Genomic DNA, 12,851 nt, shown 5'->3' on the forward strand with positions numbered 1-12,851 from the left:
AAAAAAACATCGTACAGTTTTAACAACTGCTCAAATTATTTTCACCGAAAAGGATTCCATGATGCAATACAAAAAAGACATAAATTTACAAAAAAAAACATTTAAGAATCATTCAATCTTCAAATTTAAATTTCAAGGGGTCAAAAAGAAAGATACCATTTCGAAATAAAAACATCCATTTTTTTCGTTTTACAAAACAACTTCAACTTACCGTGCAAGAGATTCGAGACAGACAGAGTATAGACCCTGTTTCCTGGCAATCTGTCCGAACGCGATGATGGCTTGAGCCTGTGCGTGTACACCCTGCATGGCATAGGGGTTCTGGGTCTAAAAGAAACAAAGAATAGCTGGTTTCTGCGCAGGCTAGGATAGCGGACTGCAGGTAGTCGCGTGAAGAAAAGCTTTCAAAAATTCGATACAGGTACAATTTCCTAAACCATTTGGCCATGATTCACCCTACAATACAATTTTAGAAGGGAAGGTGTTTGTAGGTTTGAGAAAACACGGTTGATCTTTTTGCATTGCACACAAGTTTTCAGGAAAATGCACTCCTCTAGATACTAAGAAGTCATTGTTCACAAATCCGACGTTAAATTGTGGTAAATGAGTTTTCGTGGAAAAAAAGAGCAACAGAATCTTGCAGTTTCGCGCCATTGGTGATCGAAAAAAAAAATAACAGAAAAGCTACACTTCGCAAACACAATAAAAAAAAATTGCAAATAATTAATTAGGTGACAAAAAATAAGCAAATAGAGGAAAATTACATGCAAGAAATCCATTTCTAATAGTAACAAGGATAGCCGGTTACCGTGCTAGTAGTCCAGAATGCTCCGACCATAGTCTTACAAAATATAAAGAAACTTTTTACAAATTAGTGACGTTTTTTCGGCGTGATGTGATAAAAGGATCTAAACGAAAAATTAAAGATTAGCCATACTCGACAATTATAGCAGTTAAGTAGAAATTTACTGAAAAACGAAAAAAAATTTTAAAAATTCGAATCAAAAAGATCAAAAAAAACAAATAAAATATTTTTTTTTGCAGTTTTTCGAAACTAAATTTAATATTCCAAAGCCGCTAAAATAATAAAAATAACTAACTTTACTCGAGTTAAACTATTTTTTTTTACGTTTTAAATTAGGCTATTCTTAGCTTCCAAACCATTAAAATAAGCCATTGTAAGCCTGCTCGCTCGCATTCAGACGAAAAACCAAAAATTTCGAACTGATTTTTCTCGAAGCTGGGAAAAGTTTTTTGATGTTGTACGAATCACGAAAGTACGACATGCTTCAATATGATATATCACTCAACTCTCTCGATGATTATTTGTGGTAGCTGATATGCGTGGAAAACAAAAAAAAAGAAAAAACTAAAACACCCGAATACAAAGTTCCTCCCCATTTTTTAAATGGTCGGAAGATCAAGTACTGAAATACATCAATTGCGGCTACTAGGAAAACATGGGGCTAATTAGGTTGCCACAATCTGGAATGATCAGTTGAGAGCTTTGAAAATTGACGTACATAAAAACGTACGCGCACAAGAACTCAAATCGAAAACCAACTTGACAAATGTTGTAAAACGAAACACCGATCAAAAAAGTAGCAACAACACGCCAACGCAATTTAAAAAAGAAGCATCAAACTCCCAAAAAGTGGACTTTCATCTTTCTCTTAAAAAATCATTAAAATATATTTTGATCATATCAAAAGTTGTTTGCCATTTTTTTTATAACATTTCTCTAATTTGTGAATACTTGATGATAACACATTTTTATAGTGCACTCCTTATTGTGAAAATTCATTCGGTTGATGATTTTGAATTTAGTAAGCCATTATTACATTGAGTATAGATAAAAATAAAGCGTTTATGAACTCAAAGGATGCAAAAAAAATGAAAACCAATTTTTGAAAAACTAGTCTCCAATTCCGCACTATTCGATGTTTTCTTACCATGGAAAAAAATACACTTTACGATATGTTAAAAACTTGTTAAGGAACTCAACTAAATAGAAAAAATGACTATTTTTTCCAACCTTAAGATCAGAAATCGCCTTGAAAATCTAAACTTAAAAATCTGCTATGATTATTAGATAATTTTCAACTTGTTAGAAAAAACATCAGAGCAAAAAAATCCATGTAACGCCCAAATAGGATCCACAATAGCTAAATAAGTAGCGTATGCAATCATGAAGCCGAACATAGCTAATCGAAGATTGGAAAAGAGTAATGAACGCAAGTAAACATAAGAAAAACACTGACTTTGTAGAAAAAATCTCAACTTTCGAATTTCACAGAAAAAAATAGTTTCCTTTTAAGCTCTTTTAATTTCTAGAACGATTTATGATTGGCGCATTTTCGATAACATTAACCCAACTCGAGAAAATTGCATCAACAGGTAAAGTTTTTATTCCGCAGTAAATCTAAAAATTAAATTCCACTTTCGAAACTAGAAATCGTTCACGACTTTTTGCTTCATTTCCACGTTCGCATTTGGACAGTCCTATTTAAGTCACTTTTAGCAGATGCATTTCAATTGAACTCAAAAAGTGCATATATACCTAAGTGCATTCATAAATGCATTAATATGTATGAATGCACATCTGTAGTTATTATAGATTTTTAGACTTTTCCTGAAAAAAAAAAACATAACGAAAAATCAGCAAGACCTATATAAGAATCTTTACTACGTTCATTACTCTTATAAAGAAATTTACCAACTAATATGCCTCAATTTATAGACCGGACGCATTTTAACTAGTCCGAAAAAGTTCATAAAAACATCCGACCCTCCTCTAAAAAGTTCATCCGGCCCAGGTTCGATCCCTCCTATTTTGCTGCTGGTCTTCTTCCCTACCTCTACGCTACAGATCCATGATACCTTGAAGCTAAAATGCTACTATTTGTAAAAAAAATAGTCCGTGGTCATATACTTAGCAATGGCTGTACTTAATAGCTGGTAATTGATCAAAATGAACACTAATATTTGCGACTTAGGTTGGAAAAAAAGAGAATTCATACCATCACACAGTCTTTCCTTGTGTTAATATGCTTATTTTTAATCATGAGCAAGCAAAGTCAAATACAATTTTTTCAATCAAATTTGTTTCAAATATATCAAACATAGCCAATAGACAGTTGGAAAAGAGGCAACGAACGCAAGAGAAAAAATATAATTAAAAAAATATATTTTAAACGAAAAAAACAAAGCTCTTAAAGCACGTTGAATTTCAGAAAATTTATGACCGGCGGTTTTTGATTAAATTAGCCCAAATTGAGAATATTGAAAAAAAAAATTCCGAAGGGAAATCAGAAAACACAATTCCAATTTCGAAGATAGAAGTCGATCGCTTTTTAGTGACTATAAACTTTTGCTGATCGATAGTTGCATTTGCCTTCATTCTTACAAAGGAAATGAACTGAACTTAAAAAGAAATCAAGAGTCAAACCGCAAAAAAAATTGAGCCTCAACAAACTTTGAGACTTTTCCATTTAAAAAAAAACGGAACAAAAAATTATCTTGACCTTTATAAGAGACTGAATTACGTTCACCAACTCCTAAACAACAATCTTTACAACGGGAATACTTAACATTTAGAATTACTTATACCTAACAGAGGTTTTAGAGATTGCGAATTAAAATCATTTCTTTCCGATTCAAATAAACTTTCATTCGTTCATCAAAAAAAATTTCAGTTGTTTATATATGCATTGCCCAAAAACATCTTTTAGAAAAACATTTTTTAATTGTTGTCTTACACCACCGATTAAAACTTGACACCACCGATAAATTAAAAAGTTAGGTTCTAAGAGCTCCTTTGGTATCAGATACTTAATGCTCACCGGTTCGTTCTGCGTTCCCACTGGCGAAGTCTGTCCGAAGGGCGAGAGCTGTGGCTGTTGCACTTCAAATGCATTTATGATAGCCGAGTAGCTGTGATGTCTCCACAGGAATAGGTCACTCCAGCAGCTCAGATCGTCACTTGTGGTCGCCAGTCTGTTCTTCCACGCTTTAACCACCGACTTCATGTCTTGTAGAGAAGAGGATCGATTGATGGACTGCTGTGTTATGCCCACTTGGATCTGGTGGGCTTCTGTGACCTCGACCAGTTGGTGACTTCCCTGAAAGCAACCACAAAGCTAGAATTTCACGCTGGAAACAAATTTGATGTTCAACATCCCATTTGCTGATTTCAGCGAAAAAATGGCAAATATTTAGCTTCAGAGCAATGGTTTCTTCAAACTTTTCAAAGCTGCTCTTTCATCACACCAAAGATGCTTCCATAAAAGTTCATGCGATTCAGCCTTTGATGCATTTTAATGAACATGCCTTACAAAAAATCAGTAACCCAATAACTGCTAAGCAAAATCAAACAAATTCAATATTGTGATTACTTGCAAAAGTGGGATATGTGCCAGGGACACCACTTTCGGAAGTCGATTCCACTCTTTGATTGCCAATGAAATCCCATTTGATACAGCAGTCTCCATAGCCAGTTGCTGGTTCCCTGGAGACGCCCCACTTGCTTCGGCTGCGTTGCCCCCGCCCGATGACGCGTTGCCCCCTTGGACCTGGTGCGAGTCAGGCTTAAATACTGCCAGGTAGCCTCGGATTATTTGGTACTTCCAGGCATTCTCACGCGCACTGTTGATTTCGACCTGATTTAAAAGAAAGTTACATAAAATTTTACCATCCTTTCAACTTACATAGATTGCATTTAGCCAAATGTCCTTTTATTTAGTGCCTTTGATTTCATACATATTACATAATTGAATATTTCTTTCTCGTTCATTAGATTATTGATGATCTAATAAGAAAAATAGAGTAATTTTTCAATAATTCATTTCTGAAAAAAAAACCGATTATGCTGCCAGATTTGCGCCTACGTACAATTTGAAAAAACGTAGCCTAAAAAAACCAAAGAACTGATCGCGGCCCAGTTCATCCAGCAAAGTAAGAATGGGCTTGCAAAAAACCTACGATATGTTCCTCAAAATCGGGATTCCAGGCGACAGCGACGTCGTATGTATGATTGCGGAAACGCCTGTGAAAACAAGAATTGCCACCAGATACTTCCAGCACATTACGCCCGGATCCCCATTGTGGCTCATGAACGTTGACGTCAAAGGAAGGCTGTACGAGGAGAATAATTTTCTCCTCACCACTGACGAGCCCTTCATCCCCGACAACACCCATAGGTTTACATACACAGTTAAGCCTCCTTACGATCTGGACAACACCATCAATATGAAGTGGTTTGCTCTTAAGACCAAGATTTTGGCGCTAAAAAGCAAAGCTCTGCAGCCTCGTGTTTGTTCGGGTTACCTCTGTGACGGTTTCCCCACAGGTGGCGATGATGAAAAAAAATGTGTTTAGGTGGAGAAATACGGAAATAGCAGAAATTGACTGTCAGGGCGAGTGGAATGTGAGGAAATTCAGGACGTTCATAGTCAGGATTGCCAGGTTTCATTCCACTTCCGGTCCGTGTTATCCATTTTCGTCGCTGATGCTGCTGCGATCAAACCCCACTTGGCTTCTTCCGACCCGATCCAGTTGAAAAAAGTGTCAGTGAAGTTGTTAATGCTGTAAATGAAGAGGGTGGCTTTTCCTTGATGGGATGGTTTAAGCCCTCAAAAACCGAAGACGACTTGGTAGCCGGGATGCATTCGATGCACGTGATAAAAATTGAACCCTCAGAAAGTATCACTGCCACCATTACTGGTCTCAAGTATGCTCAAGTCCCTGAAGCGGGCACTGTCGCCATTGAAAGAGATGAAGAAAGCCATGATGGTATTAATGAAGAGCCACCGGTGACACAAATTACACAAAGGAGAGAGAACAACAACCAAGCTTACGTGAATGCGCCGGCGGGAAGCCAACGACAGTTAACCCCAAACGATGATCAAGGCGCGCAGAACTATGTGGAAGGCACTAATGACTGATACGCAATGACCAATTAAAGATAAACACACTTGTGTCAAGTGAACACAGGCTCGTCGTTTTCTATGTATCGGTGCCAATAATTTTACGTTCATTCTATGATAAATTATGTCTAATTCATTTTCGTATCTCCTCGGATTTTTTCTCCATGTCTATAGTTGAGACAATTGTCTCCTTATTTCCATTTTCAAAAACATGTTCAGTATAAACTGCAGCTTCTCCACCTGTTTTCCGGCCCGTCAGGGCTGAGAGAACAAGTGCTTCATCTAATTGATCCCCTCATATTTTAATCTTGCAGTCGTCATTCCAATGTTCGCCCTTTTGTCTATACCTATCGTTCCACAATAACACATCATACCGTTTCATCGCCACATGATTAACCCGAAAACTGCTTCGTTCCACCACATCGATCAAAATAAACGCAACAGGAAAAAAACGACTCGAATAGGTCCATTCTGTATCCCCATTGCACGCAATCATACTGTTAAGCATTTCGTTGCACCTTAGAAATGGTAAATTTTCGTTTCTGTTTTGGCGGGTCCAACTTTTTCAGGATTATACGTATCCATTGAAATCATTTACAAAAAAAAAACTGAATGAAATTTTTTTATGACTGACACGTTTTGATAAAACAAAGTTGAAACAAAAATAAATGGTTTCTAATTCAGTACCAAGAAAGGTTCCCATCACAATTATTTCAGTAACAAAACACTAAGGCAAGGAAAAATATTTCAGAATTTTTCTTTTTTAAAATCTGTTTTTCTTTTAATAAATTGCGATTGAATGAAAAGAAAAACTGAAAAATAAGAGAAAATAGTAAATCACTCAAATTGATTATTTCTTGTCCTTCAGATATCTGATTCTGCATGAATGATTGAGCGGTCAGGCGAACCTTTAACTGAGGAATGCTTGGGTTAGATGCGTCTAATGCATCTCTGATAACTTGATGAAAAAAAGTTCTAAAATTTTAATAACTCTTGCAGATCAATTCTGACTTTTTTCAGCTCAGAACCAAAATGTTATAAGTGAGCTATATCTTTGTTTGCATGATGCAAATATTAACTCAAACACAATGGTCACAGGGAGTTTTTTGTTATATAAAATCTGATAACTAACTATTTCAGCATAAAATAGCCAGACGCTAATTAAGAACTTCACATAACCTCTCTAAAAACTTGGCTGATCATTTATTACTGCATTTTTTAAATGATTATACATATCTTCATAAAATCAAATACTTTTCATTTAAATAGAACTCGGAGCGTCTGTCAAAATTTGAAGCGTCGTATAAAATATGTACATAATTAAATTTACTTTGCACTAGCTAAATCTATTACGCCACCACCTCAATTCATGATAATCAATTATGATGATCAAGCGTTAGATGATATGTTTATCATGAATCAATTGTAACTGCTTGAGCTGTTCTGACCGCTGTCTCGGTCGTTTAGCAGAATGATTATGTAGCTACATGGTAACACCTTGTAAGGAAGTCTCAATGAAATAAGTTTAATCTGATCCACTGCAGGTGCTTCTTGTTCGTCTAGCTTTTTTGTTCAGACCGCTGGCGTCTGTCGTTAATTCCATGTTTCGTGTTCAAAGTTTATTATAGCGCTGTTTTGTAGACGTTAACATTGCGTTTTCCGTTAGATGATCCATTCTTTGTAGCTACTGCAAATTTGCAAAAATGTTGTCTGCAACTTAACTTTCGTTTTGCCAGTGAAAAAGCTTCGGCGCTTAATTGTACATTCTCAAAGATAACATCAATTTTTGCAGATCACTAGGTGATGGGATTATAATTACTTAGTCCTTCTATTGAGACTCGTACACCTCGACTATTGCTTTTTCTCTGAAAGAAAGCAAAATTGTTGTTTTCTTTCGATTCAGATCCCTCTTCTTGATGAGCTTTTCGCAATTTTGTATCGCTCACCTTTCAAGATGGATCAAAGTTTCTTTTTCTGTCTTCATTTTTTCCACTTTGCGTTTAATGTCATTTTTTTGTGACAATAAGGTCATTTACTGACTCGCCTGAGTGAAACGTAAGAGTCCAAGATTTATCAGAAGCGACGAATACATTTTATTTTCTGCACTAGAGTTTTAACTTCTGTTTTAACTAGCGTGTTTGTTGCAATGGTATTTCCTCAAGCGTAGACATTCAGTTCAGATTTATTACAGCCTGATAAGAATGTTCCAACCTGCTAACAGGTATTATTTGCCCTCTCAGGTCGCAATTCTCCAACATTTTAGTTTTTCATTTCAAGCTTCCAATGATGATGGTTATTTTAATCCTGTTTTTCCTTAACTTTCAGTGGTTTTTTAGAGTCATGTAGTAAGCTTCGGTTAATAGCTGGGCGTCTGATTTTTTTCTCTCAAAACTCTTTGTTTCGGTTAATAGCTGGGCGTCTGAACTTACTGTTCTATTGGACGAATTTTGAGAAAAACTTAAATCGTGCACCTGATGTTCCTGAATCGAGTTGATTTGTTTGGAGCTTAATTTTCTACACAGAAACGAAGCAGAGCTTCTCACCACTTGCGATGGAACAAAAACAGTAAAAACATTAGAAGTCGAAAAAGTTAGCGAAAAAAATAGGTCTACCAAAATTTTAAATTTCTTGATATCTCGATAGAAATTCATTCCAGGAAAAAATACCAGACGATTGAATATTTAATTAGCAACGGAACAAAACGTACAAGGAGGCAAGAAAGTCGACAATCTTTTGAGCAGACACAAGTTGATCGGTAAAACAAATGATTAAAAAATATATATAAGTTTTAAGTCCCAACTGAAACTACAGTGAACAAATGTACTCACGATGTTTAGGTTGTCTTCGACTTTATTCCAGTCCTGATTTCTCCAGGCACAGTCTAAAATGAGGTGGGGGTTGGGATGGTCCTCGCTGCGACACACTTCCCCCAGCACCTCCCACTCATTCAGCTGTCTGCATGACCACACCCACTCCTGTTCCCACAGCTGGAACTCATTCAGCACACTGGGAGAGGCCACGTTCGAGTCCAACTGGGACCTAAAAAAAGATAAAATTAACAATCTAGTAGGCGCAATACTTTTTTCAAAACTTTGAAAAGGCTGGCCAACTGAAAAAAAAACACTAACCGAATCTTTCACTGATGAGCCAATTCTGTTGATATACTGATTTTAAAAAACTCATAAACTAGAGCCAATGTCTGGTGATATAAGAATGACAAAAATAAAAATTTTGCGGCGTCTCGTCCCAATTTTGTCCACTCGCAAAATTTTGTCCCTACATTTCATACAAACTATATTTTTTTAATTTCATTTTTTTTGTAGACGTGGTTTGGTGCTTTTGAAAACTACTTCTCGCCTGGCGTTGGCGATCACTGTCTCGTATGTCTGTTGTGCCTCCACTAGAAGTCCCTGCACCTGATACGAGATGGCTGCTGCTGTTTCGGGATACCTGAAGCATTTTACAGTAAGCAAAGGGGAATTTCATTGATTTCTGCATTTTCAGTGTTTGAATTTTTTTTGTCATAAAAATAAATGCGTTCCCTAAAAAATTTTATGTTTCGCGTCTCAAAAATAGTAAAAAAAAAAATTGAATATTTGTTTTGACATCCAAATCCAAAGTTCAAAAGAGTGCGTCACTAAATCGGAACAAGTAGCAAAACTCACTGTGAATGGCTGATCCACAACGACGCCCACAAATCGTCTTCGTGCATGCTTTTACAAAGCGATGACAAATTCTCAAAAGTGTCCCTTGGCTGACACACATTAGCATCCTGAGTGTCATAATAATCATTGAACTGGGAGTTGAGCGAGGGAAGCTCTTGATGATTTTGGTCACCAGAGGGTTTTAGGAATTTTGCTAGTGAGTTCGGATGTTGCTTGTCGTATAGATTCTCGAGCCAGAGGAGAGAACGATGCCATGAGTTGTGACTCTTACCGATATACTAAGCAGGAAATTTTCTATGATAAAACTTGAAATTCATATTTGATAGCCAACCCTTATTCAAAACAACCTATTTCGTTAAATTTTCAAAATAACTGCTAACACTGATTCGTTTACTTCAGATTTGCATTTATGGTCAAAAATCTAATTAAAACCCTACGTCAGTCACGATGCGGTTTTGCTTGCGACTGCCATCGCAAACGGACACCAAATTTCAAAGAAATTATCGGAAAAAAAACTAAATATTTACATCCGCATTAGGTAAATTAATTATTCAGGGTGACATTTGACACTAACTTTAAGCATACATCATACTTTTATTTTGGTCTAGCACCAAATGATTTGAATTTTTTTAAAGAAACAATGTTGAGAAAAATCCTTCAAATTCTACCTTCAACGCGACTGGTCTCAAACTGATAGTCGGCTGACATTTTCCCAGTGCCTCCAAGAATGTTTTCATTGTACTCATAGGTGCATCCCTCTGTATCAAGTGAGCACCACTCACCAGAAACGGATTCAATTCGGCACTCAACGTCTTCCGATTTGCCACAGTCAAACTTCTCCACGCTTGTGGCAACAAATCAATCCATACCTTGTGTGCAATTTCAGTCGATTTGTTCGCCAATTGTCCCAAGGAATCAAGAAACACTTCAAACTGTTTCAATTGTTTGTCAGAGTCGTAAATGAATCGCTTAGACCATTCGGTACTTATGGAATCCTTTCGAGACAGTCGATCGTTTTCTACAGAACTATTGTCGTCCAAACTCATATTTTCAACATTCGGCGATGAGCCATGAGTTTCAATGCTGCTGTTTTGCAGTCCCTCTGGAAACTTAAACTCAAAGCAATTCGTGTCTTTGTCAGCTGAGAGAAGCAGCTAAAATATCACTATTGTTACAAACATAAGTTTCCATTATGCTACATTTATTTGATTACTCCCTATTGAGTTACGAGTTCCTGGTTGCTGTGCAAGTGTCACAAAACCTTCCAAAGCAAATCCACTTCATTAATTATAAAACTTTTGAATCAGGAACTTTTTCGCAAATGAGTTTCCAGTAGCGATTTGCCGTTTTAAGTTGTATACTAAAAATTACTAACCAGAATTACTGAATTGTCTGTCAAATTACAAAGAAAAAGTTTAGTTCTTTCAAAACCCATGAAGCTCTTTCAATTTCAAGATCAAATTTTGCATAACACAATTATTATTAAACCAAAAATTAACCCAATTTTAGAAAACAAATTAAGCAAAATTTTTTTATTCCACTGGAAATCAGAAAATTAAATTTCGCTTTCGAAAATCGAAGTCGTACACGTTTTTCGCGTAAATTCCGCTTTGATAACTGGAAAGCGTAAATTGTCTTTCAGTTCATAAAAGAGTTTGAAAATGAGCGTTAAATTTGTTTTGAACAAATTTTAAGACTTTTCTGAAGAAAAAAAAACGAAAAAATATAACACGACCTATATAAATGTCTTCACTGTGTTCATTGACCTCGTAGAAAAATGATTAAATTGAAAAATTGATTTGAAAACGTAGTTTAAAAATTCAGGCAAAGCGGAGCTCGCACCGCTTGCGATACAACAAAAACAACAATACAACATTGCAGCCAGCCGAATGAAATTCAGACGAAAGCAGGTGAGTCAAAAAAAAGTAAAACGAAAAAAAAAAAATCAAATAAAGACAAATCTTCATGCGTTCGAAAGACGATTGCCAGCATTCGATCGGCATTGAGAAAAAAATTATCTCAGCCGGCAAAATTCTATGGTCAACATCCGCACAAAAAGCTAATTTCGCACTTAAGTCTCGGCAACCGGCGTAAGTTTAGGCAACCGACGTAAGTTTAGGCAGCTAAACCTAAATTACAAACCGAAACCATTTAAGCCGCACTAAACTTCAACGCGTTAATTATACTCGCACAATTAAAAGAGTCAGTTCAACTCTGCCAGTGTTGAATTAGCATTGAAAAAAATGTATCAAACGGTCAATAATCAAGCAATAATTGGATAGAAGAAATATAACACCTATCGCATTTTTTGCGCTTTTAAACAACACCACCATTAATTAACTACAAGCTTTCTTTGAAGCATTGGAATTGGGTAGAAAAAAACACAGGCTAACCAAAGCTCCAAAATTTAGAAACGATAAGATTTAGGAATAATATACATAGACAACCAACAATTAGAAAAGACTACTGAAAGCAAAAAAAACTGACTTTTTGTTTGAAAAAACGTCATTTTTTGAATTTCGAGAATATATGGCCTTACAACTCATCGAAATTCAAAAAAATTCTGTTTGGCATTTTTGAACACAAAGGCGGAGCTGCGCTTCGCGCCACTTGCGATACAAAACATGAAAGCGGCTAAATCTGAAAAAAATCGATAGGGTCAAAAAACACAAGATCTGTCAAAACGAATCAGTCTAGCCAAAATAATAATTAAACAAGAAATTAGTACCAGGAGAAAAACCTATTAAGCGATGAGAAAGCCAAAAATATTGTAGTTGAAACCCTTTAAGCCGAAAAGAAAACCAATAAGGCTTAGATTTATAAAAAATTAAGAAGTCCCCTCACCCTCAAAGCACACCCACAATAAGTTTTATTTGCTCGTCAAATTAAACGGAATAAAGCCACTAAGACGATATAAAATAGACCAAAACCTATTGAGCCGAAAAAAATGAATAAGAAAAACGAAAAAGCCAAAATAAAAATTAAGACTAAAAAAAATTATTAAAAAATTGCTAAATCCCCTCGGCTTCAAAACACACACATGCACACACAAGCTTTGAGACGCAATATGAGGCTATTATACCTATATAAAATAGGTCGAAACCTATCAAGCCGAAAAAAGAAAACAGATAAAAAATATTTTTGTCATGAAAAACTTAAACTATAATTCCTATGAATATTGCAGCAAATTGTTCAATTAAGGTGCGCAAAAAATATATGTTTCCATTGGAACGACTGAAACTTAAGTCACTAATCCTATGAA

General features: G+C 35.9%; 1 protein-coding gene across 1 annotated transcript in view; it reads right to left on the bottom strand.

Moving 5' to 3' along the window:
* The window catches only part of LOC134844989 (transformation/transcription domain-associated protein-like), an 87,094-nt gene that overhangs the window by 12,846 nt on the left and 61,397 nt on the right, over positions 1-12,851 (bottom strand). Inside the window, exons 24-30 of the mRNA XM_063861817.1 lie at positions 10,258-10,743; positions 9,590-9,867; positions 9,282-9,374; positions 8,753-8,963; positions 4,395-4,658; positions 3,843-4,121; positions 212-327 (exon numbers count right to left, since the gene is read on the bottom strand). Coding sequence (XP_063717887.1) covers positions 212-327; positions 3,843-4,121; positions 4,395-4,658; positions 8,753-8,963; positions 9,282-9,374; positions 9,590-9,867; positions 10,258-10,743 — 1,727 coding nt within the window. The remainder of the gene's footprint in view (positions 1-211; positions 328-3,842; positions 4,122-4,394; positions 4,659-8,752; positions 8,964-9,281; positions 9,375-9,589; positions 9,868-10,257; positions 10,744-12,851) is intronic.

The sequence above is a fragment of the Symsagittifera roscoffensis genome, chromosome 4 (assembly GCF_963678635.1).
Source record: "Symsagittifera roscoffensis chromosome 4, txSymRosc1.1, whole genome shotgun sequence".
Classification (NCBI taxonomy): domain Eukaryota; kingdom Metazoa; phylum Xenacoelomorpha; order Acoela; family Convolutidae; genus Symsagittifera; species Symsagittifera roscoffensis.